Source organism: Pleurodeles waltl, chromosome 6 (genome assembly GCF_031143425.1).
Source record: "Pleurodeles waltl isolate 20211129_DDA chromosome 6, aPleWal1.hap1.20221129, whole genome shotgun sequence".
NCBI classification, from domain to species: domain Eukaryota; kingdom Metazoa; phylum Chordata; class Amphibia; order Caudata; family Salamandridae; genus Pleurodeles; species Pleurodeles waltl.
In genome coordinates this window covers 214,349,504-214,374,643 of record NC_090445.1, presented here as the reverse complement: position 1 = coordinate 214,374,643, position 25,140 = coordinate 214,349,504, and the positions used below count along the sequence as shown (strand labels likewise).

The 25,140-nt window shown below is 43.4% G+C and overlaps 1 protein-coding gene across 19 annotated transcripts in view; it reads right to left on the bottom strand.

Annotated features, from left to right (window-relative positions):
• GRN (granulin precursor) overlaps positions 1-25,140 on the bottom strand; it is a 1,029,241-nt gene that overhangs the window by 926,204 nt on the left and 77,897 nt on the right. For 12 of the 19 annotated variants that reach the window (XM_069237888.1, XM_069237893.1, XM_069237892.1 and 9 more), the window contains exon 1: positions 15,833-16,027. The exons of 6 other annotated variants lie outside the window; for them this stretch is intronic. In XM_069237888.1, coding sequence (XP_069093989.1) covers positions 15,833-16,012 — 180 coding nt within the window. In that variant the 5' untranslated portion in view covers positions 16,013-16,027. Of the gene's footprint in view, positions 1-15,510; positions 15,643-15,832; positions 16,028-25,140 lie in introns of those variants that run through there. One more of the 19 variants, XM_069237889.1, reaches the window with a different exon arrangement.

The following is a 25,140-nucleotide window of genomic DNA, read 5'->3' as shown; positions in this document are numbered from 1 at the left end:
AAATATTGACTGCCGTGAAATCTTCGGCTGAAGGCAAGTCTCTCCCAAAAGAAAACCCTACAAAATACTCTTACCACATCAGTGCACAGAATGTTGCCTATGCAACACTTCCTGGGGCTGGAGATCGAGTGATCCCCAACCAAGACCAGAGATTAGATCTAATAAAAGCAGCACATAAGGGTGTCGCTTCTGCTCATGCTGGTATTTCGGCCACAGTAACACTCTTACAGAAACGCTTTTGGTGGCCAGGTCTATACAAAGACAAAACAATAAGCCCTTTGTTGTGACATTTGCCAGCAAATCAAGGGCTCCAACATCAAAACACCCACCGCAGACATCCCTCTTATTGTTCAACAGGCCACTACAATGTGTGTACCTGGACTACTGCGGTCCTCTTCAACCTGATGGTGCATACAAATACATCTTAGTTGCTGTAGATTTTTGTTCTAGATTCCTGTGGGTATGGCCACAGGGGTCGGCTAATGCTCGAACTGTTATAAAAGACTCGCTAATCTTTTATCTGTACATATGCGGTTGCAGCATTCCACTGGACCAGGGCCCTGCCTTTGCCTCAAAGACATTCAGGGACACCATGGGGACGGTGGGTTTTGAACTCCAATACTCCCCACCATACCATCCAGAGGGAAATTTGTCATAGACAGGAGAAATCGTGATCTAAAGCACTCCTTGACAGCTAGAGTATTAGGTTCAGGCCGCAGTTGGCTTCATCACCTATATGGGGTCCAGAGAGCACTGAATAATCTGCCAAGACGACCCTTTTGGGGGGTGGGGAGAATGCACTCCCTAGGAGGATCTCTTTGGGATACCTATGTATGCTTTGTTTCCAGTCTTGCAGTTGAAGGTTACGAATACTGGAGGAACACTATTGATTTAAATAGTGTATGGGGAACACATGATTGACAAATACAGGGTAGGGAAGCTTTGGTTAGTGTGCCCGATTCCTGTGCAAATGATATTTTTAAATGACATCATTCAACAGACATCTGGTCTAGGGTTAGCGAAAATAAAAGAAATGAACATGCTCAGTATCCCTGCCCCGGGCGAAGTTTAATAATTGGTAATTCTTCCAGAGTGTCACCAAGGAAGAGCTAGATGCAAAGGTTCAGGCTTGTGCCTATAACTCTTCAATTTCCAGTCCTGGTGGGTGGTTATTATGGCCAATAGACAGAAATGGGTGTCAGGTACATTTTGTGAATTCCTCAGTGGGTTTCAAGATTAGCTGGCCAGACCCTCGCTTTGTCTCAGGTCAACACACAGGTATAGTTAACAATATACAGTGTCTGTAAACTGTGCCAACAATGGATACAGACTATCACATTAGCTGCAGTTAAGAAACATTTTAACACTCTTTCTGAAGATATAGACTTGCAGGACTTTTTGTTAGGGCCTAGGAAGCCAAGCTCTAAAAGATTCATCTTTGCTATGTATAATGAGATCTGGAAACTTTCCCAGATAGAAGCTGCTGCACGTTTAAGGCGAACCGACAAGGAAAACTTAGAAAAGGCTTTAGCTGTTGTCGACAACGGCACAAACACTTTGTCCAACAGGATTTTTTCCCCCCGACAAACATAGAATTGTCTGCAATAGATATCATTCAGACAGACATGTCCCTTTTATATCATGGGCAAAATCAGCTACGTTCCATCATGCAGTTAGGTTGGACATCAAAAATGGCCGAGTTCCATGGAAATACATTAACATTAGTGACTTGTTTACTGCTTTTAATTTATCCAAAGAACAACAGACAATGGCTAAAAAGGATGAGAGTTTCACCAGGCTTCACATACAGAAGTTAGAAAAATTACCTTACACAGTTGCAGAGTCCTTCAACAATCTGGCTCCTACATGGCATTATTAATCTGTCCATTTCCACTTTTCGTTTTTCGAAATGTCTGAAGCATCTTGCCGTGGACCGGTAAGAGTAACTAGGAGATAGCTATATTCAAGAAGAGTGGGACTTACCCCTTGAATACAAATGTCTGAACTGCGAAACAGGAGGTCTTTCTTAGCAGAAGCGAATGCAAGACTACTGTTAGTTATTTAATGATTTGCAAGCAGGTGTCTCTTCACGGCCTTTGCAAAGCGGGGGTCGCAAACTTGGCCTGTTTTCTGAAGGACACTCCCGTCCCTTTGTTTGACCAGCATTTCTTGTACTTTCGAATGGAAGGTGTGGTGCTGAGCGACCAAAGCTGTTGCGGTATGCGACCAGGAATGGCCTACGCAATTTCAGTCTCTAAGGTAGTTACGTGTTGTGGACAAGTTCTATTCCCCCTGTCCCCACACGAGAGAGCAGAAATGTGGGCGCATATTGATACTTCTATTGTAAATTATGACAAGCTGAGCAGACTAAAAAGACGCTACTGTTCTAAAAACAAGTCGAGTTGACATCAGCTACAGGGACGTATGCTCTACAGATTGCGAGATCATCAGCCAAGATACAATCCCTATTAAATACCAACTTACCTAAGCACTTTGGAGAGCTGGTATTTCAGAGTTTAACACCTCGAGCACTGCTGGGATTGTCCACCCCAAGGCTGTTAGGTCTGGATTTTTGTCCATCTTCTGAGTCATTCAATTGGTCATCCATTCACTCTTTTCAAGTGCGTTTGGCAGCTTCCCTATTACTTTGGCATTAACAGGCGGAATACTGCTGCCATTTCTTCTGATTCGCAATGGTTGTGTCTTTTCAGCTACGCGAAGCAATGGAGCCACTGCCACCAGCTTAACTGTGCTGTGAACGCATGGTTCAGGTCTTTAATTGTCAGCTGCTGGAGGATTTGGAGTGTGATCGGTCATTGTCATTCTGACCACTACTATGACGTATGCAACCAGTCTTTCGCTGTGTATGGTGCCTCTTCGAACGCTTGCCTACAAGTGTGTCTTGCTGTTACGCAAGGGCCTCCTGTGGACCAAGCATTGCTGATGTCCCCGATGAGGGTTCACTCACGGTCATGCCCCTTGAGCCTAAGGCTGATTTGCGAGGCCACTTATGAGCTGCCGTTGGTGAACAATCTGGTTCTTTTTGGCGCTGTCGAGAGTGCCATTCCTGCAGGTGGACCTGCACAAGAGACTAATACGCACTACTGCTCCATGGATCCCTCTGCCTGTCCTGTAATCGATCTAACATCTGATGATGTGGCCTCTTTTCTGAGGTCCTTTCTATTAGATGGCTTTGAAGATGCTCTTCAAGATCATGACTATTGTTAGGAAGATTTGATGATTGGCTTATATCAAATTCTAAGTTTCCATTTATTGCCCTCTCTTTGGCCTGCTGTTCTTGTCATGATCGACAATATTTCTCTTTGTAGGTTTTTTTCGTTATTTGGTTTTTAACATGTTTTTAAATTAGATTTGTGCTTAAGTTTTATGCTTTTAGTCCAGAGCACTTTTTAGCATTTGGGTTCATTCACCTTCAGTGGCATCAACTTATGGCATCTTACTTGTTACAGCAATGGGGAGGGTGTAGTGAATCCTAGTTTGTTTTAATGGGAAACAGGAGTTAGCTTAGCCTTTGGCTTGCAGACTCGTGCCCCGTCACCTAGTGACTTTTACCCTACTTAGTTTGCTCCGTTGTAGCACATTTATTTATTTATTTATTTATATCTATCTTTAAAGATGGCTGCCTTAATTCTAGTTAGGCCACTGTTTTAGTTTCACGTTATCAGTGACACCACGCTAAGGTGTCAATATCAAGCGACAAAGATAAACAAACTAAGTGTTCACATAGGGTACTTTCCCTCTTCACGCCTTCGGGGGAATTGTTTACATAAATTGCCATTGCAAGCATATCTTGTTATCTATTGTTTGGGAACAGATTTATGTCAGGGGTCTGAGCAGATCTGTATAAAAATGCAACTCACTTAGATAATGAGAGGGATTCCGAGCAGATGCAATCGCTGCTATCGATGCTGCACGTCACCTTGACGCTGACCCAGTCTTCGTGTCCCTACGAAGTCTGAGCTAGAGACCTCATTCAAAGGTAATGAGGGTTGGGGGGGGGGGGGAAGGGCTCTTCTCATGGACATGGCATTGGCAGATTAGGTCTAACATACCTAGCTCTCTTTAGGTTAGGTTATTAGGACATATTCCACATCTCATGTCATTTCATGCCATTGCAAGATGGTTGGGGTCTTTGTATTAATGACTCTTGTCTTTACCATTCTGTTTCTTGCATTGTTCATTATCCTAATCATTGCAGCTCATACAACTTATCGTAGACTGCAGTTTTGTTAAATAAAATCTATTGAAAACTTTACTGCATCTCCTTCATTGATTGAGACTTGTTGTTCATGTGAGAAAGAGGAAATCTCCATTGAACCACAACACTCCGAGATGTCACACTCTTGCGCAAAGGCTGCCTTAAATCACTTTTTACTGTTTAGGTTTTTAGTGAGGTGCTGCTTGTGAGCCGGGAAAGTTGGGACGACAGTTGCGACTTGTTGTAGGATAGGCATAGTTGCCTACAAACATAAATACGGTCATCCTTAAACCAGCAGTCTTGCCTAGAGCAAGAGTAACTATGACAAGGCAACCAAAACTTAAAAGTATAAATAAATATGGAGAAAGGTAAGCTATCCTGACTCATCTGAAATGAGCTTGGGGTAATGGAGTACCATATGTTGTGTAAAGGCAAAAGACCAAATGTGGAGATGTGGATAATGGCAAGATGCCAAGAGGTCCAAGAGGAAAGATCATGAATGAGTGAGGACAGCAAGCTGTCCACTGATCCAGGAGGTAGAATGGGGAACACTGGAGGATGACCTGTTTTACACCAGAACATCAGAGTAGGCCAGAGATTGGGAAATGGTGGAATGAGTGAGGCAGATTTTTGAGAAGCCTAACGAATGAAGGCTGCAGGCTCCGGGACACACGTAAGAAAGGTTAGAGGAAGAGAGATTATCTAAATGCACCACATAAGTAAATGGTTGAGGGTCATTTATTCAGTAATCCATGCAATAAGACAAACAATGTCACTTGATATATGGAGGAACCGGTCTCGGGTTGCTTGTGTTCCAGTTCAGAGAGGACCTGACCTACCAGTTTGGGCTGGATTGTTTCTACTGGAGCAGGGTCAAGACGGATTTTCATAAGGCTAATCCGCAACTAAGGTGGCATGGTGTCCGAATGAGCGCTAGACTGGGATGCAGTCCAAGTATTAACCAGTGGGCGAGATTAAAGCGTTTGATCCATCACCCCAGGTGTGATGTGCATTCCCAGACGTGGGTCTCTGGTTCACTGTGCCACTGAAACTGAGCTGCACTCAAGTGACGAGCCCCAATCAATTCCTATTGGAGCAGGGTCAAGACTGATTTGCTTCGGTCTAGAATCCCACTCCAATATACTCTGTGGCTCCCAGCGAGAGTCTGCTTTAGGGATTATGCCTTCTCCAGTCCACAACCAACCTCCTCTATCAGAAACAAAAAACAACTTGCAGAAACATTCCAAAACATACCCATCTCTTCGGCTCAGATTCTAAACATTTACCTCCCCCCAAAAAAATTCCACTGGGGCCCATCAGATCCTGTATTCTTAACCTCGAACTAAGGAGATCCACCACGACTGGAAGAGTACTTTGGGGGTGGAGATCTCCTCTCCAAAAGTGATATCAAAATTCGCTTTGCCCTAACTAGAGAAAATATGAGCATTATTCAAGTCTTGCATCGGGTGACTGGGCAAAAAAAAAAAAAAAAAAAAAATTAAAAAAAAAAAAAAAAAAAAAAATCAGCAACAACATATGTAGAGAATAAACCCAAATAGAATCTCTATTCACATACAAGGAAAGACAAAAGTGCATAACATGAAAGCACAGATACATTCAGGCTCCTGAAAAAGGACGAGAGTGGCGCCCCAGGAATCCTATCTGCAGTGAGCAAAGGGACAAAGTGTACAAACTAATGACAAGAAGGAATCTACATTCTACTACACTTAAAGAAACTTCTGCTGGAAAGGCTGGGAGGAAAGTGTTATTTTGATCCATGTTTGGTGGTCCTGTAATCACACGATTGTCCATAGCCCAGATACAGAAGTAAGTAACTACCCTACTGATTAACAAATGGTGGGGTAAGGTAGGGTCCATCTTTTCTACTGAGAAACTTGTAATGAGGGCCTTTGTCATTAACTAAAGACGAGTGTGGCGGTCTCAAGACCAGCACACTCGCGATGGCGGTCAGACCACCACAGACAAGGCGGTCCGACCGCACCAAGACTGTGGCGGAGAAGCAATGGTCTGACCGCTGACACCGCCAGACCGCCACCAGCCTGCAGCATGGCGGTCCCAGTGGCTATAATCCCCCAGGGAAGCGCTGCAAGCAGCGCTGTGCTGGGAGATTACAAGTCCCCCATACTGCCAGCCTTCCCAGGACGGTTACACCGCCATAGAAAGGCTGGCGGAATGGGGGCGTCGGGGTGGCCCCTCCACTACCCATGCACTTGGTATGGGCAGTGCAGGGGCCCCCCCCATGCACAGCCCTGTCGTACATTCCACTGCCCGAGTTACTGGCGGGCGCAAATGCTGTTTCTGCCCACCGGCCCTGCGATGAACTCTTAATGGGGCTGGTGGTGTTCAAGCAGCACAGGCGGCCTTAAGGCGGAACAAGTTTGGCGGACGGCCTCCGCCGCCCGCCAAACTTGTAATGAGGCCCAAAGTCTAGAGATTTGACAGGGTGTGGCATCCTTGTGTAACCTACAAAAAACAAGTTCAAGTACTAGAGGTGACCCTGCGGTGTTACTGGATGTACTCTGCCGTTCCCAGCTATGTGATCTATCCTCCGAAGAGGCGGAAGATGAAGACTCGGACCCGTCCATTCAAATATTAGTTGTGAAATCTAATACAGTGACTAATTACATTTCTGCTTGTAGATTGTCCCAACCTATTACATACAAATGGTGTTTGAAGCCTTATGTATTGGACAATTTATAGATTATGTAAGTTGTGGAATCGCATTAAAACCTTAGATTACTTCTGTTGCTGTCATACTCCATGCCTTTAAAATTCAAATAAAGTTGCTAATAAAAAAGTACTCCGAAACCACAGAATTGCGGTACTCTGCCCTATATAAAAACAAGCACTAACAAAGCCAGTAGGTTTTGCTTGCTGGGCGTTTTCCTTTTCACTAATGGCCGAGCTGACAAAAACTCTGGAATGCACTTCTTAATCCAAAGAAGACATTTATTTCACCACGAGGTTCCTAAAAGGAGATTAGCATGTTGAAAGCACACGTTTAAAAATAGTCACAGCAATGAAATGAAGACATACCAAAATGATTCTCCACTGCAATATACACAGCAAATATATGTATCTATATTATAATGCAGAGCAAATAATGAATTAAAAATGCATCACCATAGGGCCTGTGAGGTGCTTCATCTTTCTCATGCCAGCAAGACGATGACCCTGTTTGACTGCGAAAGAGAAAGATCTCTACCCTCACGGCAAATATATCAAGCATCTGACTTCTAGAATCCTGATTGAGGCCACTGACCCTCTCACTGTCGCACTGGGTCTTTTTGTATCTTAATAAAAAAAAAGCAATGGAGCTTTCTGGAAACCCCCCATTTTGCAATTCAAATATGCTGGCTAGTTTAGGTATGCTTTGAAAGTGACATCTTGGGATTGTTGCCAAACCCCAACGTGTTAAGTCAAAACAAGGCCGTTCTCCCTGCCGTCTAAGTACATCCTTATCAACCAAAGCCCTTGGTGAGAAAAAGCACAAAAACAAGACAGAATGCACAGTTTACAATGTGGCAAATTTCAGGCAGCCGTTAACATGGCAGTGTCTAATGCTACGATAAAAATCAAAAGGCAGAATGAATCTAAGGCTAAACTGAATACAAAATGTAGTCTGTAACTGGTGAACACTGGAAGCTAATACAGGTGCAAAGTGGTACAACACAGTCAATGGTCAAAAACATATTTCGCTACAATGGGTTGGACCAAGCTTTTTGCAAATGGTGTGCAGCAGGAGCAAAATTGTGAAAGAGATGCAGCTTTGGGGAAAACCGGTCAAAAAAAGGCACACTGATGCAGCTCCATCATTTCATAGGTGTGCACGTGTGGCGATGTAATGGTGTATTTCTGTCAACAAGCATGCACATGCCAGGGGAACGATGCAGAAGCCATTTTATTTTGATTTTGTTTTTTAATGTACTGATCTAAAGTAGCCAATGCTACTTAGATTGGTACATAAAAGGAAAAAAAAATGGGAGTTGCACGAAATCGCATTTTCACATACGGAGAGGATTGGCAGCAAATAGCAGTTGTGCACCCTCAAAATAAATAAATAAATACTTAAAATGGTAGTTTAAGGACCACTAGAGGTTGGAGAGGACCAGGTAGGGGCTGTGGGTGGTAGAACCACAGAGACATTTGATGCTGTATGGGGACAGCCAAAAGTCAGAAGGTGCAGGGAAAGCAATGTACAAGCCACAGGGATAAAAAGGAGCATGCATGGGATTTGTAGAGGGAAAGCAGCACGTGAAGAGCTATAAAAACATGTGCACCCTCATGGTGTGCTGCAGGAACAAATTAAGAAATTCTGTGAATGTGTCAGCCAATCAAAAGGTTGGTAAAGAGGCTATGCTCCAGGGAAGGAAAAAAAAAAGCACAAGACAAGTAAGGCAAGCTATTGAATAAGAAGAAAGCAATGAGTTGCAAGAATTCCGACCAATGGTAGTCAGAATATTTCATATTTTAATTGGAATCAACCTTCGCCCTCTTCCATACATAAACATCCTGCCCATAAAATACATTATAAGAAGTTAACACCAAACAATTATCAAGCAACAAAACCGTTTCTAAATGTTCTTACACACACACACACACACACACACACACACACACACAACCTCCCCTATCCATTTCTCCTCAACAACAAAACAAAAATACCTACTGTTGCTTAGGGCTATCTCTAATCCAAACAAAACCTGTCCCAGTTCCTGCTAAACAGGCTGCAACTCAAAATGAGAAAGGCTTCATAGTCCAAGAATAAAGACTGGTGTGTAGCCATATTAAGGATTTATAATGTAAGTTACTTCAGGGGTGTGGAATTTATTAAAATATCTACTTGTTCATGGGACAGGTTGCTTCTGAAATCTACTGGTCCTGTAAAAAATAAAATCTGATTGTCCCTTTGGTGCCATGTAGTGTGGAGACAAATTATGGCAGCAATCTCATTATGTAAGACCTCCGATAATAGCCTCACTGATTATGCCAGTGTTACTACTATAATACCGTCTGAATACTTGCAATTTCAATCCCTACTATAGATATTTCTTTATTTTGCCACCTTTCCACAGCTCTACACTCTCAGTAAGCAATAGTTCCAGGGCTGGAATGCCTTTGGAGTTTGCAAATCTACTAACTTGCATGTTTTAAGGATTTCCACCTCCTGTTTTTTAATCTTTTCCCAAATGAGAAAGGTAGAAAGATTAGAATTGTACTCCTGACAATGAAAGAAGTAGAAGGTCTTCCAGTGCTAGGAAAAAATTGTTGGAGGGAAAGTGAACTTGTAAACGCTAAATATATTTTAACATGAGCAAGTCTACACATGCATATTTGATCGTGCTAAAATACAGTTCACAAATATTTACTGGGGTACAATTTCCTGGTCTACTGCTGTAAGTTCTTGTGAATTCCTGAAAGCTACTAATTCAAAGACATACCATGGGTGCACTTTTGTGACTTTCTTTAAGAATTGGGTCCCTAATTCGGTCCAGCGTTAACAAAAACATTTTGTTTTTATTAAAAACTTCTATTTCTCTCTCGATCGATCACCTGGCTTTACTGTGAGTGATTGTATTCTGCTCTTCCACAAGGAGCATATTGGCACACAAAGTAGTTTTGTTCAGTACCAGGAACTACTGTGGCAATTGTGGCGCAACAAAACTGAAATGGGCTCCCCTGCAAAGAACATGGAGAGACTCACTCAGGGCAGGTACTGTGCTGAGGGAACCCCTGGAGGGGGCCTTTTCTTACGCCACTGGTGGCAATGTGTGCTTTTTGAGACCAAAAACTTGTTTTCCTTTTTGCCAGTGTTTGTTATAATGGCACAGGCCTGGAAGCTCCGACAACATTAAAGTGGTACAAAATCCATGTGAGAACAAGACATTCATTAATGAACGAAAAGACTCACAAAAAATATCGGATCGGTTGACTTTCCCAGTGCTTGTTTATTTTCATGCTTTCTTCCCATAATATTGTTAAAAATGGCTACACTGATTTTCCTTTAGGAATATTTTTGGGAAATATTAGCATGTATCAATACATTTTAGAAAATGACGCTTCAAAGAAAAAGCACCTAAACTTTCATAGTAGTAAAAAGTTTGTTTTCCCTACTTCCATTTTTTTCTGAACATTTTATTTTGAAAGCAAGAATCGTCACTCTTGCTTACAAGCTTCTGGAAACATTTGCATCTAATCAGAGAATTCTGGGAGCATTATACTTAACCTCATATTCAAAACGTGTGTACACTTTGTTTTCCACTGGAACCACTGTAAGTAGTGCAGTGACCTTAAAACGTTTATTTCAGCGCTCACCCTAATAATGAAAGCTTTTCATTAATGAACCATGAATACAAGTTTGAACATTAAGAAATGTACACTCATATTACCTCAACTACAGACAGTTCCTTTTTCTGTAAACTGGAAGTGAAAGAGTTTGTGCTGCAGGGGGTTGGGCCTTAATTGTCCCAAGAACAAAATAAACACTAAAACTTCTTGCCCTTGACCCCAAACAATATGCCCTGGGCATTGGGCAATAGGAATTCCACATCCCTGTATTTTACTACTGTACTTGTCAAACACCAAAGGAAACAGCTTTACAATGTTTAATACTGACAGACCTATACTAATTTCCTAGTTCAGGAGAGACTAAAGAAGTCTGATTTTCATTTTATACATTTATCATTTTATGTTTTGTATTTAATGTGCATGAAGTACTTTTTTTAAAGACCTATCTGAACACTGATTTAGTCTGCATAAGTATGATTTATGTATTTCTGAGCTGTATTTGTCTATCTATACAGCATCAAGTTTACGATATTCCTGCTGAAATTAAAACAAACATTGGCAATGTCAAAAAGCCAAGCTTTTGACTTAGTGTCTCATTGATAGGTTTAGGCACACAATAAAATGACACCAAAATGATGAAAATTCAATAAGGGAAACAAAGGTGTGTATGAATTTTTAAAGTTTTAAGCAGAACTAGTACCAAGAATCACAAAGTCCAACTAATAGTGGTTGCAGTAGACTGGGACATAGGTGCAATTTGCAGCTGACCACGATGGAACATGTGTCGGACACACCAATCAAGTTTGTCCCTGTCACAGATGTTCCCTTCTCACTTAGTTTTAGTCCTTCAAGTCCAGGAGTACACTTCTAAAGACTCCTATCACACCTCTTTGCTCCCCACAAGACCTCAGGCGAGGTACTTAGACTCACATGGTGTCAGGCAGAAACCAACAGCAGGATTTCATTTAGATCAGGTAGTCACTGGTCAGCTGGATACTTCCACCCTCTTGCAGTTTGCTTTCTCCCTGTAGCCACACAGGTCAGCCAAATGAACCTTGGCATCCACTTTTTGTGCTGGATACAACAGGGTGCAGGTCCAGTTCTACAGGGCTCCTCTCAGGTAACAGAGCAGGCAGAGTCCTTTTCTGATCTTCTGCTGATCCAGAAAAGATCTTCAAGTGGGTGCCTACAGGTTTCACCTTTATCCTTGGTCCTAACTAGTGTGTAGAAATGACTCGCGAGCACAGCCTTTCCAATGGGGAAAAAAAGTTCCCAAGAGGACCCTTCCCAATTTTGCAGCAGTTAGTTTGCCCTTCTGCAAACAAACCCAAATGCCACATGTCAGCATTTTCAACATGGTTGAAGTCTTCCGCCACACTAAACGTGCACTCTGGGGCCGGAGTGTGTATGTGGGGAGCACAATCCTAGTGTCCTCATCCTACACCCAACACCAAGATTTAGCTCAAGGTAGCCGCTGTACACATAATGAACCCAGAAAGAAGAGTCATTTAGTAACCAGACAATGGCCCTTTCAAGTGTGCCTCAAGAGTTGTATATAAACCCAGAAAACAGGAGTCAAGCAGTAATTGTCACTCAAGCAAAAGTTTACATTGTAGTGACAAAAATGATTCTCAAAGGCCCCACCCTGCATTTTCTGGGGAGTTCAGGAATAATTATCTGCCCATTCAAGTCAGCCAATTGTTTGCTCCTGGGAGGCATTTCACACCACTGAATTGGATTTTTACCAACTATCATAAATCATGTTTTTTTGCTAGTCCCATTCCTGAGATATGTTGTTAGGATTGTAATTTGTGCTCTGGTTTTATACATAGGACAATTAGGCCAGCCACAGTGGAAAAAGAATGTGGGAGCTAGCGAGTCTACTGGCATGTTACAATTAAGATTCTCCAGGTCCTCCTTTTAAATACAAAACACCTTGCCTTGTGGACTTCGAGGCCTACAAAGGGATCACTTAATATTTAAAAAGGATGGTTTTGACCTGGCAAAATGCTTAATTTTGAAAGGTAAAATTGCAGTTTTTACACTTTCAGGCTGCAATTGTAGCCCTGAATCCATGTTTGCACTGCCACAGTAGTGGAAGGCACAACATGTGTTGCAGTCCACTAGTAGTATTTAACTTCTAGTTCCTGAGTACACTTTGTACCATATACTAGGGACATTTTATAATAGTGAAATATTCCAATTACGAGTATGCTAATTCAACCATGTTTAAAGGGTGAGCACAGGCACTTTACCCCTACTAACCAGTGGCAAAGAACAGAGGAGTTCTCAAGCCAGGAAAATAAGGTGCAGCAATAAATATGGGGTGGCCATGCACAAAATGCAAATTTCCTATAATTAAAAAATAATACAGCTGTCAAAATAATATAAAATTCCACCTGAAAGAGCCTAATCTGGATTACTGTAGTGTGCATCTGTTATCCTCAAGGTTTGTTCCGGAGGGTCACCAACACGCATGCCCTTGCCTACTACAGTAATTTGGGAGATTTCATGTACCAACATACCCACCTACAGGCTACAGTACAATGCATCCTTAAAAATGTATTGGCTTTAACACATTTGTCACAATAAGTGAGGTCTACTGGCTTTGTCATACAGCTTCATAATAAAGCGATCAAATATATGGATCAAATCTTTGGAGTCTGGCATAACTTGTTGCAATAAACCTATAATGCCTACAGCCTTTACCACTGGTTTGACATCATAACCAACACAGGCAATTTCAAGTGCATATACACGGACTACCAACATGCATACAGTAAATAATATGTGGAAAGATACATTCTTCAAAACCATACAGCCCCTCTCAACAGGGCCTAAAAAGAATAGTGCCCTCCTCCCCCCTGGGTGTTTATCATGTGTGTGGCATAATCCAAAATCCTTACCCACTACAGTAATCTGCCAGATTATGAACCTATAACCTGTGACAGAGTGGTAACCCACTATTAAAGGCCTTCTGACTTTAACACATGCTTTCCACAAACAAACAAAAAAATCTAGACCTACAGCCTTTGTCATACTTTTTCATTATAAGCAGATCATATCTATGGAATCGGATTTTTCCCAGTACACCAATAATTGCTGTAGCTTGTCACCATAACCAGCTCAAGCCTACTGTTTTAAGTGTATGCTTTCCCACCTAGAAGCGACTAGCCAGAATCATAATTATAAAGGTATACAAAATTACAGTTGACTAAGCAAAATACAATATCTTTAAATGGCCTAGCAAGGATTCTCAGAGCAAACCTTCTATAGCCAAGGTTTGTCAAAGAGCACAATCAATACCAAAACCTTTGTCTGATACAGTAATCTGACATTCCATGAAACAAGATCCTTCTCTGCAGGCTTTCAGAGTAAAAACAATCCACGGTCACAATGAATTAATGTTAACATTTCAAATTTACAAGCCAGTCCTACTGCGCTTATTGTAACATTTCATAATATATAGATCAGGCCTAAAGAAAGCATTGGCTAGGCACCATACCCAAATCAGTTCTGCAGTTTTGAGTAGATGTTTTTGCACAAATCAAAAAGTGCCATACAAGCACTGTCAATGGAAGCACACAACTTCGGCCCAATCAAATCCTGTACTCTGAGGAACCAACATGTGGATGGAGCCTAGCTACTCTCAATTACTCTAACAGCTCGTTATTCACAAAGTCTGGCAATACCCGATCTACAAGTCAGACCTATTAAAACCCTACTTTATTGGACTTAAACTCACACAGCAACCAAAGATGAACAAGTACCATCATTATCTAAGAGAAGCTGTTTAATAGTACAGCATTGCCATTTGTGTGGCCTTAAATGACCAGCTGCATCCGAACGGTCAAACAGAATCGCTTTGCTTGAAAGACCCGAGCTCAAGCTGCTGGATAAGTAAATGATCACAGCTGGCTGAAGGGTAGGCACTACTTTTTTCAAAAGCTATGTGCTACTACAAATCAAAATCTGTAGTCAAAGGATCATCTGGGTAGAGCTGTAGTACTCCTGAAAACGTGTAAAAAAAAAAAAGAAAAAAATCTGACGACAGCCAGACATAATAAATACATCTATATTACACATATATACTAATAGGTGTATATACACAAACACTACACTGCTGGTTGAAACTGGGGTATGAAATGCCCACAATAAAATAAAAACTACAAGCACACAGTGCAGTAACCGACGAAGATACCCTATTTGCATTGGAATCCGGGATGAGCACAATACACACAAAGACCACTGCAGCAGACACTCAACCTTCTGAACTCTCAATGGGATTAGAGCCTAGGACCTGCAAATGACAAATGTTCCCGTTGTAAGTGCTCAGCACCCAGATCCATTGCACCTTTTCTTTTTACACAACACATACTGTGATGCTTCGAAGAGTCGAAAAACTTCAAGAAAGTAGATTACTTTTCACTAAAGCATCCCAATGGGCAGTCCCCTCCAACCCTTCTCAAGCCTCTACTCTGTGCCAACGAGACCCTCCCTGCTGGTTCTAAAGAAACCAATGTGCCAACAGCCAGAGCACTGTCGTCTGCCCCTTCATTTCTAAAATGCACTGCAACCACATTTATCGACTTCCTTAACTGTTCCCTCAGGCTTGTGAGTGAACAGCCCTGCTCTAGTCTCAGTAGCTACCACGCCCTTTGTGAAACGCCAGTTTCAAACACTTCCAAGTATAACCCCCGCCGCACAGATATACCTACTGGCTATAAACATATGTAAACAATATATTACACTCAAATCAAGTCAAACAAACAGGAGTTTGTGCAAAATTGTTAACAGCACGGGAGAGTAGCTAATAAATGTACGGACAATGTACAAAGAAAAAAAAAAGTGACTTTAGGTTAAAGTTCACAGTTGTCCCGAAATGGCACTTTCACACGTTTCTCTTGAGGACTGGATTACAGTGAACTTTCAGCACCGACACAATTTATGTACATGCACACGTTATGTTAGCAGTAGGTTACCTGAGTTTTTGTTCCCATTAAAAGATCTTTCTTTATTGAAGTTGATTACTACTGATTTTTTCCAACGATACAACCTAGCGGGATGCCAGTTTCTTCCATATGGGTCTGGTACCTATTGTAGGTAGGTTGTTCAACTAATTCAGTGAAAGCCCTGCTGTGATCATAGTGCACATGCTAGGCCCACGTCCTCTCTTTAACGCTGAAATGTATGTGATCACTATGCTGGTTGTTTAATCATGGGGGTCTCCGTAGAAGAGCTGTAGACACGCATAACTGACTGCCAATAACACATTCTAAATTAATATAACAGAGGCGATGTTACCTGCTCTCTGTGGCTCAAAAGAGGCTCCTGCAAGCGCGAGGACTCCTTGAATGAAACTTCAGAGCTGGGGCTGCGCCGGGATAATAGGACGGTGCGAGTCACGTGATTGGCCAGGCATGTGACCACTGAGTCAGAATGAAACAAGAAGTACGGCTTGCGGACTGGCGCTGCCTTTTGCATATTGCGGGTGCGGAGACGGGATGTTGGGAAATCCCGGTAACAAAAGTAACTGGCGGCAGTCCAACAGCTCGCCAACCTCCCAGCCTGGCCACCTGACAATCAAGAAAGCATTACCGCCTTACAAAGTGCGCGTGACTTGCGATAACTGCCCTAATCTTAAAAAAAAAAAAAAAAAAAAATCTCTCTCTCTCTCTCTTATCGTTTTGCATTTCGATGTAATTACAGTTTTAATACTGCATAAATACTTTACATAGTGTCTCTAAATTAAGCCTGACTGCTTTGTGCCTAGAGACCAATTAAGTACAGGTTTATTTAGTGACTTTTGCTGTTCACCCCGACAAGGACTGATGATTATTTGTGGTGGGTTCTCGCCCCTCCCTACACAATCCAATCCTTACAAGGAAATTGAGTGTATGTTAAAATGTAGCGTTGGTAATAATCCAATTCTATTGTAAAAGCGTTTTAGCACCTTTGGATGATGTGAGCACTATATGTATAAATTAATGTATGAACAAAGTGAGCATTCTCACATATGAGGAGAATACAGATTTGGAGCTAGATAGACAGACTAGGCAGCCTTGTGGGGGTCTAGTTAAATGTGTCCCAGAGGCAAACTACAAGAGCTGAGGGGGCTCTATACGTGAATGACTGAAGATCACAGAGAGCAATTTTGAGGCTCGGGTGAGGCAACCATTCAGAGCCTGGATAGAGAGAGTGCTCCCAACAAACCTAACCCAAGTCCCAAAAAGCTCCCACTATCCCTTAAACGCAGGTCTAGAAAATTTACTGATGAAGAGTCTTTTTTTTTTTTTTTTTTTTAAATCAGGTCCAGCTATTTTTAGGACCTAATCACCCTTTCTGTTGTTGACAAAGAAAAGGTATTCTGTTCAGTCAAAGTGAAAAATAAGCCTTTAAATCTTGTTCTTGTTACATTTGCTCTGTGTTTAGAGACAGAGTTCAAGAGTCATTTCTTTTTTTTTTTCATTCTGACTGCAGAGTTCCATGATTTTGTAGGGTGACCTGTCTGACGTGCTGTAAAAAGTGTGAAAGGAAATGCTGTGTGGATTTTTCTTGCACACAACATCTAAATAACCAAGTCACCTGCACAAACATTTCAAAATACACGTCAGTAGCTGTGACAGACCATTTTTTGTTCTTCAGTGCGATGAAAAAACTATTTGATAGGATGAAAACAAATACGATGTGTAAATAATAAATATGTTTCCTGAAACCCGATTTTCACACATTAGTAATACACTACATAATGTTATCAGTAAAGTTGCAAGTTAGTGAGAAGGTTTGTGGTCATTTTTTGGAAAGTTACTGTCTGGAAACGACAATGTGCTACGACATCATGCTTTAGTAATATATTTATTACAAGTGAGTGTTTAAGTATAAACTGGAAAATACTTCTGTCCTGGTGGCAATGCAATTAGTAAATTAAGACATGTTATGCAGCATGTGAACCCTATAGTTGGGCTAGATTCTTATTATACATGGAGCAAACATTTAGCCTATTTAAATCAAACAAGTTTTTTTTTTTTTACTGCAGAAATGCTGAACTCATTTATTTGAAAGTGCACTCCTGAGAATAAAGGAAAAGTTGACTCTAAAATATTTGCCTAGGATCACACAATTTCAGACCTGTTTACGGGTCAAGTACATATCAGTTATGTCAAGTAGATTATTCAAGTTATTCGACCTGCAGGTCTAGTAAGAAATTTGTGATTTTAAGACCTGCTTAACCCTTCACACAAACCAAGTGCTGACAAAATGGTACCAGAGCACAAGCATCAGTGGTGGGGAACGGGCCATTACCTCTACGTCCCTAGTCGTCGATCCTTTCTGTCCTTGCACAATGTGTTATGGTACAATTTAAAACAGGACACAAAAAAGGAAACACTTCTTAGCCCCGTACACCCTCCAGTCTAGGCATATGAACACATACCTTACTGGAGCACTTCCTGTTTAGTTTCCTGGCTATTCTGGGACTTGCAGGAGACACGGAGGTGGCTGCCAGGTTTCTCACCTCCACCTTGATTGAGGGTATCCACATGCACAGGGCTCAGGGAGACCCTTGGACTGTCGTGAGAGCAGCAAGTGACAGGGTTGCAGTGGGCCTCCCATAGCATCCGGTATATAGGTAGGCCATAACCCTGATAACTGGGCAGCGTTGTGTTCTCCTACAGCTCCATGTTTCCCTCAGGACATGAGGGGAGTACTGCTTTGCCAACCAGGGCAGCATGTTCGTTCAGGTCTCAGCAGTCTGCTTTGTTTTATTATGAAAAGTCCACCTCAGTTATCTCAATGCAAGCTGTGTAGGCCATGGTGCTCTGTTTGTCTTTCCCTGGTGAGCAGCGTATAGTTCAGGTATGGTTGTATGCGTGTCCGGTGCACGCCTTCAGGAAAGCTTTGCATCAACTGGGAATTGGCCTCCGTGAGTTTGACATTTCCACGTTCTTGTAGAGAGCAGCGGTGTTGTTTGGGGAGTGATAAGCAGCTGTGCCTACAATTCGCGCACACACTTTTTAAAAGCTATTGCAATGTTACCCACTTGGTACTCCTCAGAGTGTGCTTGTGAGAGTTTGTCCTATTCAATGGCAATGGGTACAAATACTGAAAAACAGAGGCATTGCACATCTAGTTCTATGGTCTCTTTCTCGTCTTCACTGGTGATGTTTTCTTCTCCCCCTCCTTCCAAGAGCACACGATTGCGAAAGGATAAATTGAAGCAATTTATAGTGGAGATTTTGTCTTCACTGAAAAAAAGAGGAGGCCTCATGTTTCAAGGAGCAGAATCTCTACTCAGATCGTTCCAGCGCCTCTTCCTCTGATGAATTGTCGCAGAGCACGGACCACACAGGAAAATACACTTCTAAGGATCTACCTGAATTACTAGCCTGTATTCGACAATATGGGATTTCCTACAGACACCATCCCCAGTACTTTCTGGGAGTCTGTTGCCTCAGTTAAAGAAACTACCTAGTGCTGCCCTACCCATTCATCTGTTTGTCATGGATGTGTTAAATGAGTGGCAAGATCCTAAGGGTATTGCCTTGCCCCGCTTTATCCTTTAGAGGAGATGAAGGACAAGTTACCGAAGAATGCTCACTTGGATTACATTGTTGCAAGTCTGGTGGTTAGGCCTTACATGGCTGAGAATATTCCGAAAGATGTGGCAGATACAAAAGTGGATTATTCTGTGATGAAGGCTTATGTGGCAGCACATCTGGCTTTGCTTGCTGGAGTATATGGGGCCTATGTGGCACACTCCTTATTGACTGACTTTGGCCACCTTCCAGCATAGTGTTAAAAAGGGTTTTAGTGTCATGACGTCTTGGAGTCTATGGAAAGACAGGCTGAGTTCCTGTTGGACATTGCTTTTGACTCAGAGGGTGTACCCTCTGTCCTGCAGTGCTTCGATTGCTGCCAGGAGGAATTTGTTCCTGAAGGGTTGAAATACGGATGCAGCACAGAGCTCCATGGCGATGCATCTGCCCTTTACATGGTCCCGCTTGTTTAGTTGTGATCTGGAGGAAAAGTTACATTGTGTTTTCCAGGAAAGGAAACATTCTTTGTCTTTTTGGAAAAAAGAACGTGCTAAACCTTTAGTGGTGTCCTCCACAAGTTCTTTTCGTCAGCCTTATCGCAGACAGCCGGCCTCTTCTGAGGGCCAGAAGTTTCAAGCAAAAGGATTAAGGGAAGTTTCAGAAGAAGTCACACCGAGTCAAGCAATGACTTCCACCAGTCCCGACTACGCTGAAAGCACCCCCACTGGAGCTCCATTTGTGGCTGGTGGGAGACTCCGGCTGTTTTGGGGCAACTGAGGTCTTACAACATCAGGCAAATGAGTGTTGAACATGGGTTACCAAATAGAGTTCCTGACCTCTCCTTAGTCAGAAACTGTTGTGACCCCTGTCCCGTGGGATCCAATGAAAACTCCAGCCTTTGCTGGCAGAGATCCAGCCACTCCAAGAAGAACGCCATTGTTCCGGTACCATCTGCCCAGAGGGGGACAGGAGTATATCCCATCATGTTTCTGGCCAAAGGTGACAGGGGTGTGGATGGTGGGGGCGGATTTCGGACTGTGATCAATTTAAAGTCCCTGAACAAGTCGGTCCAGATGAACAATTTCAAAATGAATGTTCAAGAGATGCATACCTTCATGTCCCAGTTGCCCTGGAGCCTCAAAAGTTTCTCCTGTTTGCTGTGATGGGTCACCATTGGAAGTTTTGTGTCCTGCCTTTCTGTCTGCGCTCCTCTCCCTGAGCGTTTCCGAAGGTAGTGGCTCCTTTGGTGGCTCAATTCCATCTCCAGGGGATATCCATACTCCCCTACCTGGGCGACTGGATACATCAAGCTCCTTTGGTTCTGTGCTGCAGCATCTTCTAGCTCAGGCCATTCATATGCTAGAAAGTCATGGTTTTCTCCTGAATTTTCCAAAACGCAACTTTCAGCCCAACACTAGGAAGCAATTTATCGGAGCAGAATTCAACACAATTCGGGACAGGGTGTTCCTCTCTTAGGCCAGGATCATGAGGCTGCAGTCTGTTACAGACATTGTTGGCTCTTAAGTCAGCACCACCTTCAAAGTGGCTGGAAGTCCAAGGTCATATGGCAGCCACTGTCTTCCGGTCTGATAGGCCTGTCTACATCGAGACCACAGCACCTCCACAAATGTGTGGTTTCTCATTCAAGACAGGCCTCAGAAGATCCCTGTGTTACCAGATGTGATCTCCAGTCTGCAATGGTGGTTGGACTCCTCCACTCTTAACGGGGGAATATTGCTGCATCTCGCTCCTCCATTAGTGCTGGTGACGATGTGAGCATCCTGGCATGGGGTGCTACATTATGTCACCAGTCGGTCCAGGGTCATTGGCTTCCACTGGAGGCAAGACGCTCATCCAACTGAAGGGAGTTGTCAGCAGTGGAGAGAGCCCTGCGCCATTTCAGGACACCTAGTGAGGTGTAATGTGTTGGTCCGCTCGGTCAACACATTGACTGCTGCCTGCATCAATCATTAGGGCAGTACGCACAGTCAGTCGCTCAATCTGATGGCTTGCTCGATTGCACACTGTCAGTGTCATCTTCAGTCAATCTGTGCTCAGCATATCAGGGGTGTGGACAATGTGGTGGGGGACTCCTAGTCTGAATTTTCCTTCATCCCTAGAACTGCAACTATGTCCTTGGGTGTTTCAGTTGATTTGCAGGAGGTTCTGCTGTCCCAGACTGGATCTGTTTGCTTCAAGGGAAAACTCGCTTCTGCCCGGTTCTGTTCCAGAAGTCTGGAGGAAGGAGCCTGGGGACTGGACGCATTGTCACTTCACTGGCCTCAGGGGCTTCTCTATGCAATCCCTCCCTTTCTTCTCATTCCACTCTTTCTGATGAAGGTCCAGCAGGAGAGAGCACGGGTGGTGGCAGGTGCTCCCATTCTGGCCTCCGAGGTCCTGGTTCCCTTTGCTGAGGAGCCTGGCTGTTCACTCTCCTTGGATATTGCAGAGAATCCCCTCGTCTTTGAGTTTCCTTGGCCTTAGCCTGCCTGTTTCCCCAACACTTGTGGCCGTGCTGTGGAACAGAGGACTTTGCTGAGGCAAGATTGGCCAGATCATATTTCGGCGGTGCAAGGTTCACGTAGAAAGTCCACACTATCCTCTTATTCTAAGCACTGGGCTAATTGTAATTCATGGTGTTTCCTTCACAGTTTTTCTTCTGTTACCTGGCCAATTTCTGCTATCCTACAATTTTTTGTTGATGGGTTTGAGAAGGGTTATACTCTGTCCATCCTGAAGCGTCAATGGGCTGCTATCCGGAATTTCATGACCCCGTCTTTCTTTCTCTACACACCTTTGGTGAAGTCTTATGTTCCTTCATTGGATCTTTCCTTGGTTCTTCATGCTCTTCAGTCTGCACTTTTTGAGTCTCAGTCCTTTGTGGATTTAACATTTCTCCTTTTTAAGTCAGCTCCCTGATGGCTGTTACATCTGCTAGACAGTTGGCTGAATTGACTGCTCTGTTTTTCACCTCCATTTCTGCAGTTTTTGGAGGATGCCATAGTCCTGAGCCTTGATCTGGGGTTTCTTCGTAAGACTGCTTCCAGATTCCACTCTTCCCAAGAACTTTTCTCCCTGATCTCTGTCCTTGTCCCGAGGAACACTTACTGCACACACTGGATGTTAAGTGTGCCGTGTCTGTATGTTGCCCGAAGAGCACCTTTTAGGACATCTGACAGCCTTCTTGTGACTTTTGGTTTTGCAGGTTGTGGTAAGGAAGTCTCCAAGTTGACCTTCAGTTGCTGGATTAAGGACACAATTTCTTTGGCTTACCAAGGTGCTGGTTTGCCTTATGCCAGCACCTTGAAGCCATCACAGCCTGTTCAACTAGGGGTTTCATGGCTTCCTGGGCTACTTTCAAGGAGGTCCACTTGGAAGAGATCTGCTGTGCCAGTACCTGGGCTTCTGAAACCACGTTCATCAGACACTATAGCCTGAACTGTGCAGAGCCTACACATGTGAATTTTGGACAAGCGGTCTTGCAGGCAGTGGATGGGGCTGCCACTGTCTGACCTGCTTGTTGTTTCCAGTTTCATTAAATCACTGCATCTTACACTTAGCTGTTTTGGGTGGTTTTTAAAGTGTTGTGTTTGGCAGCCACAAAGACCTTTCCTCTGAGTTTTTGCTTTGGTATGCCTCATTGTGTAAGGACTGGGTCGAGGACGATGGACGTAGAGGTAATGACCTGATTACTTAACTGTAATCCTCATTACTCTTAGCCCTACTCGTCCTCAACGCAGTCCTACTTCCTATCCACCCTACTGTTATCAGGCCTTTGTGGGACTTGGAATACCAGGAAGTACTCCAGCAAGGTATGTGTTTATATCCCTGGACTGGAGGGTGGGTGTGGCTAAGAAGCGTTTCGTGTTTTGTTTCCTGTCCTGCATGGTCCAAGAGGCACTGTGAAAGGCATTCTGAAGCAGAGGGGCCCACCAGTGGAAGCAAAAGGAGTAGTTGGGACGGACAAGCAGTCAAGAGTCCTGCACAAGTCTTGTACAGTACCGATACCTGGAAACCTTGAAGAGAAGGAACCGGGGCTATGCTGGTGTTAAAGGAAGTCCTTGCTAGTCTGATAAAGCTGCATGCCATACATCCAGTAAAATCTCTTGCTACTTTGATGAAGCTGTATGCCCTTCACTAAGGCAAACCAGGCTCCCTACCAGCAGGGTCTGTGCTTTGGTAATGGAGAAGTAGTCCTTGGCATACACAGCTTCCTGACACACATACTCCGGTGCATCCTCCTATGAAGGCCAATTGCTAATGAACTCCATGGTATGTTATTCCTAGGCGATAAAGAGTAAAGGCAACTGAGAGGGATATAGCAGGTAGGGACAAGGTTGCTACTAACACAAAGCACAAGCGAACACATGAAAAACTACATCTTTGTAGAGAATTTCAGTCATCATGATGCAAGATTGGATCAAAACATAGCACCCAGGTAATATTACAAGCCCAGCCAGATAAAGATTCAACTTTCCACTGAAGGACCAGGAATGAGGCAGACCACACAGCAGTAACTCAGACATCCTGTGTGCTTCCAAACAATGGGTACCCAGATGCCCGGCACTGGGCAAGTTCTCTCAAAGTAGGCACATTTTAGAGTTTTGAACTACCAGTCGTGAGTGTACGAACGAGGACATGCCCACTTGCTTGAGTGTGCACGCCCATGAGTTTCTCAGGTACCTTTTAATGTTAATGAATGGGAATTGAAACAGGAGATCTCAAACTACATGCTTCTGCCTCACCGGGCACCTACACTGCATTTTTCTTGCCCTTTGATTTCTTGAAACTGCCTCTGTATAGTCAGTCCCTTGTGAGGGACTGAAGTGCACTTTTGGATTGGTATCACGCTACAAGGCTAGGAACAACTCTGTTAGAAAGGGTAGACTTGTGTGGCCAAGCATGTTAGTGTCATACGCGAGACCAGAGTGGTGCTCCTGTCCTGTCTTGGATCAAGGCGCTGAAGTGTGGTGGTGGTGGTGGGAAGAGGAGTAGACAGTGTGCAGACTGTTTACTCTAGTGGGCTACTACTGTCATTATGTAGGATCCACAAGAGGGCTTTTAAGTAGAGGTAACAGAGTAGGTAAAGGCCGTGCCTCCAACTGAAGACCCTATAGCCACAACAAGTTCTACAGCTCTAGAGTTACTCTATCAGTTTGAAGTTGGCTTACTTCTTTCGGCAGGTAATAACTGCAAAAAGAAGTGGAAGAGGCCTAGACCTTTAAAATGTCCATCATCTCTCCATATTTCAGAGATGCATAGGACACCCACATTCGCACCCCACCATAACTAGTCATGTAAAACGGTGTTAGTCGTCTCAGCACAACTTACATGTATTGCAGAGTAAGGGAATCACATCTTGATCCTCAATAGAGTCTCGAGGACAACTCTTCTCTTTGAAGCTCAAGATGCCTGCTTTGTCCAAGGTTGTACCAAGCAATACAAAAAGTATAGATACTTGGGTCTTTCTAAGGTTTATGTAGGGGACCAGCATTATTAGTACAGAACTGAGCTTTAGGTCTTGACAAAGCTTTGAGTGGCTTTAAAAAACAAATTGCTCCATCAGCGGTCCACTCGGAGGACACCCTGGTCAACTGCTACACAAGGACTATTGAATCGGATACTAGCTTACTTCCTCACCTGCTCCTAGACAGTGCCAAATCCCTGGGCTTCTACATTGCTACCAGCCTCTGGACCTACATCACACACACAAGATTAGGACTCTTCCGCATAACCTGAACTGACCCTGCTCTGAGGAATCAAACTTTTCTAACCAATGACTATGCTGGGACAGAAAAGTCCTCTGCATGGTTAGGGACATGTACCCTTGCCCTGACTGCCCAGCTATGTTTTTGTCTGGATCCCCAATGCTTATTTTTGTGTCACAGGCGAACACAGATCATGCATATTCGCCATGACATATGTCTGTCACAGATTGCTGTCTTGTTGGATTGGATGGGGTGCCTAAAGTGCTGCCCTCAGTGGTAGAAGGCTACTGTCTTCAACAGGAGTAAAGCAGCACAAGTGCAGTGGTGGCACCACACCGTGTAGTTATTAGAAGTAAACAAGTTTTTTGTT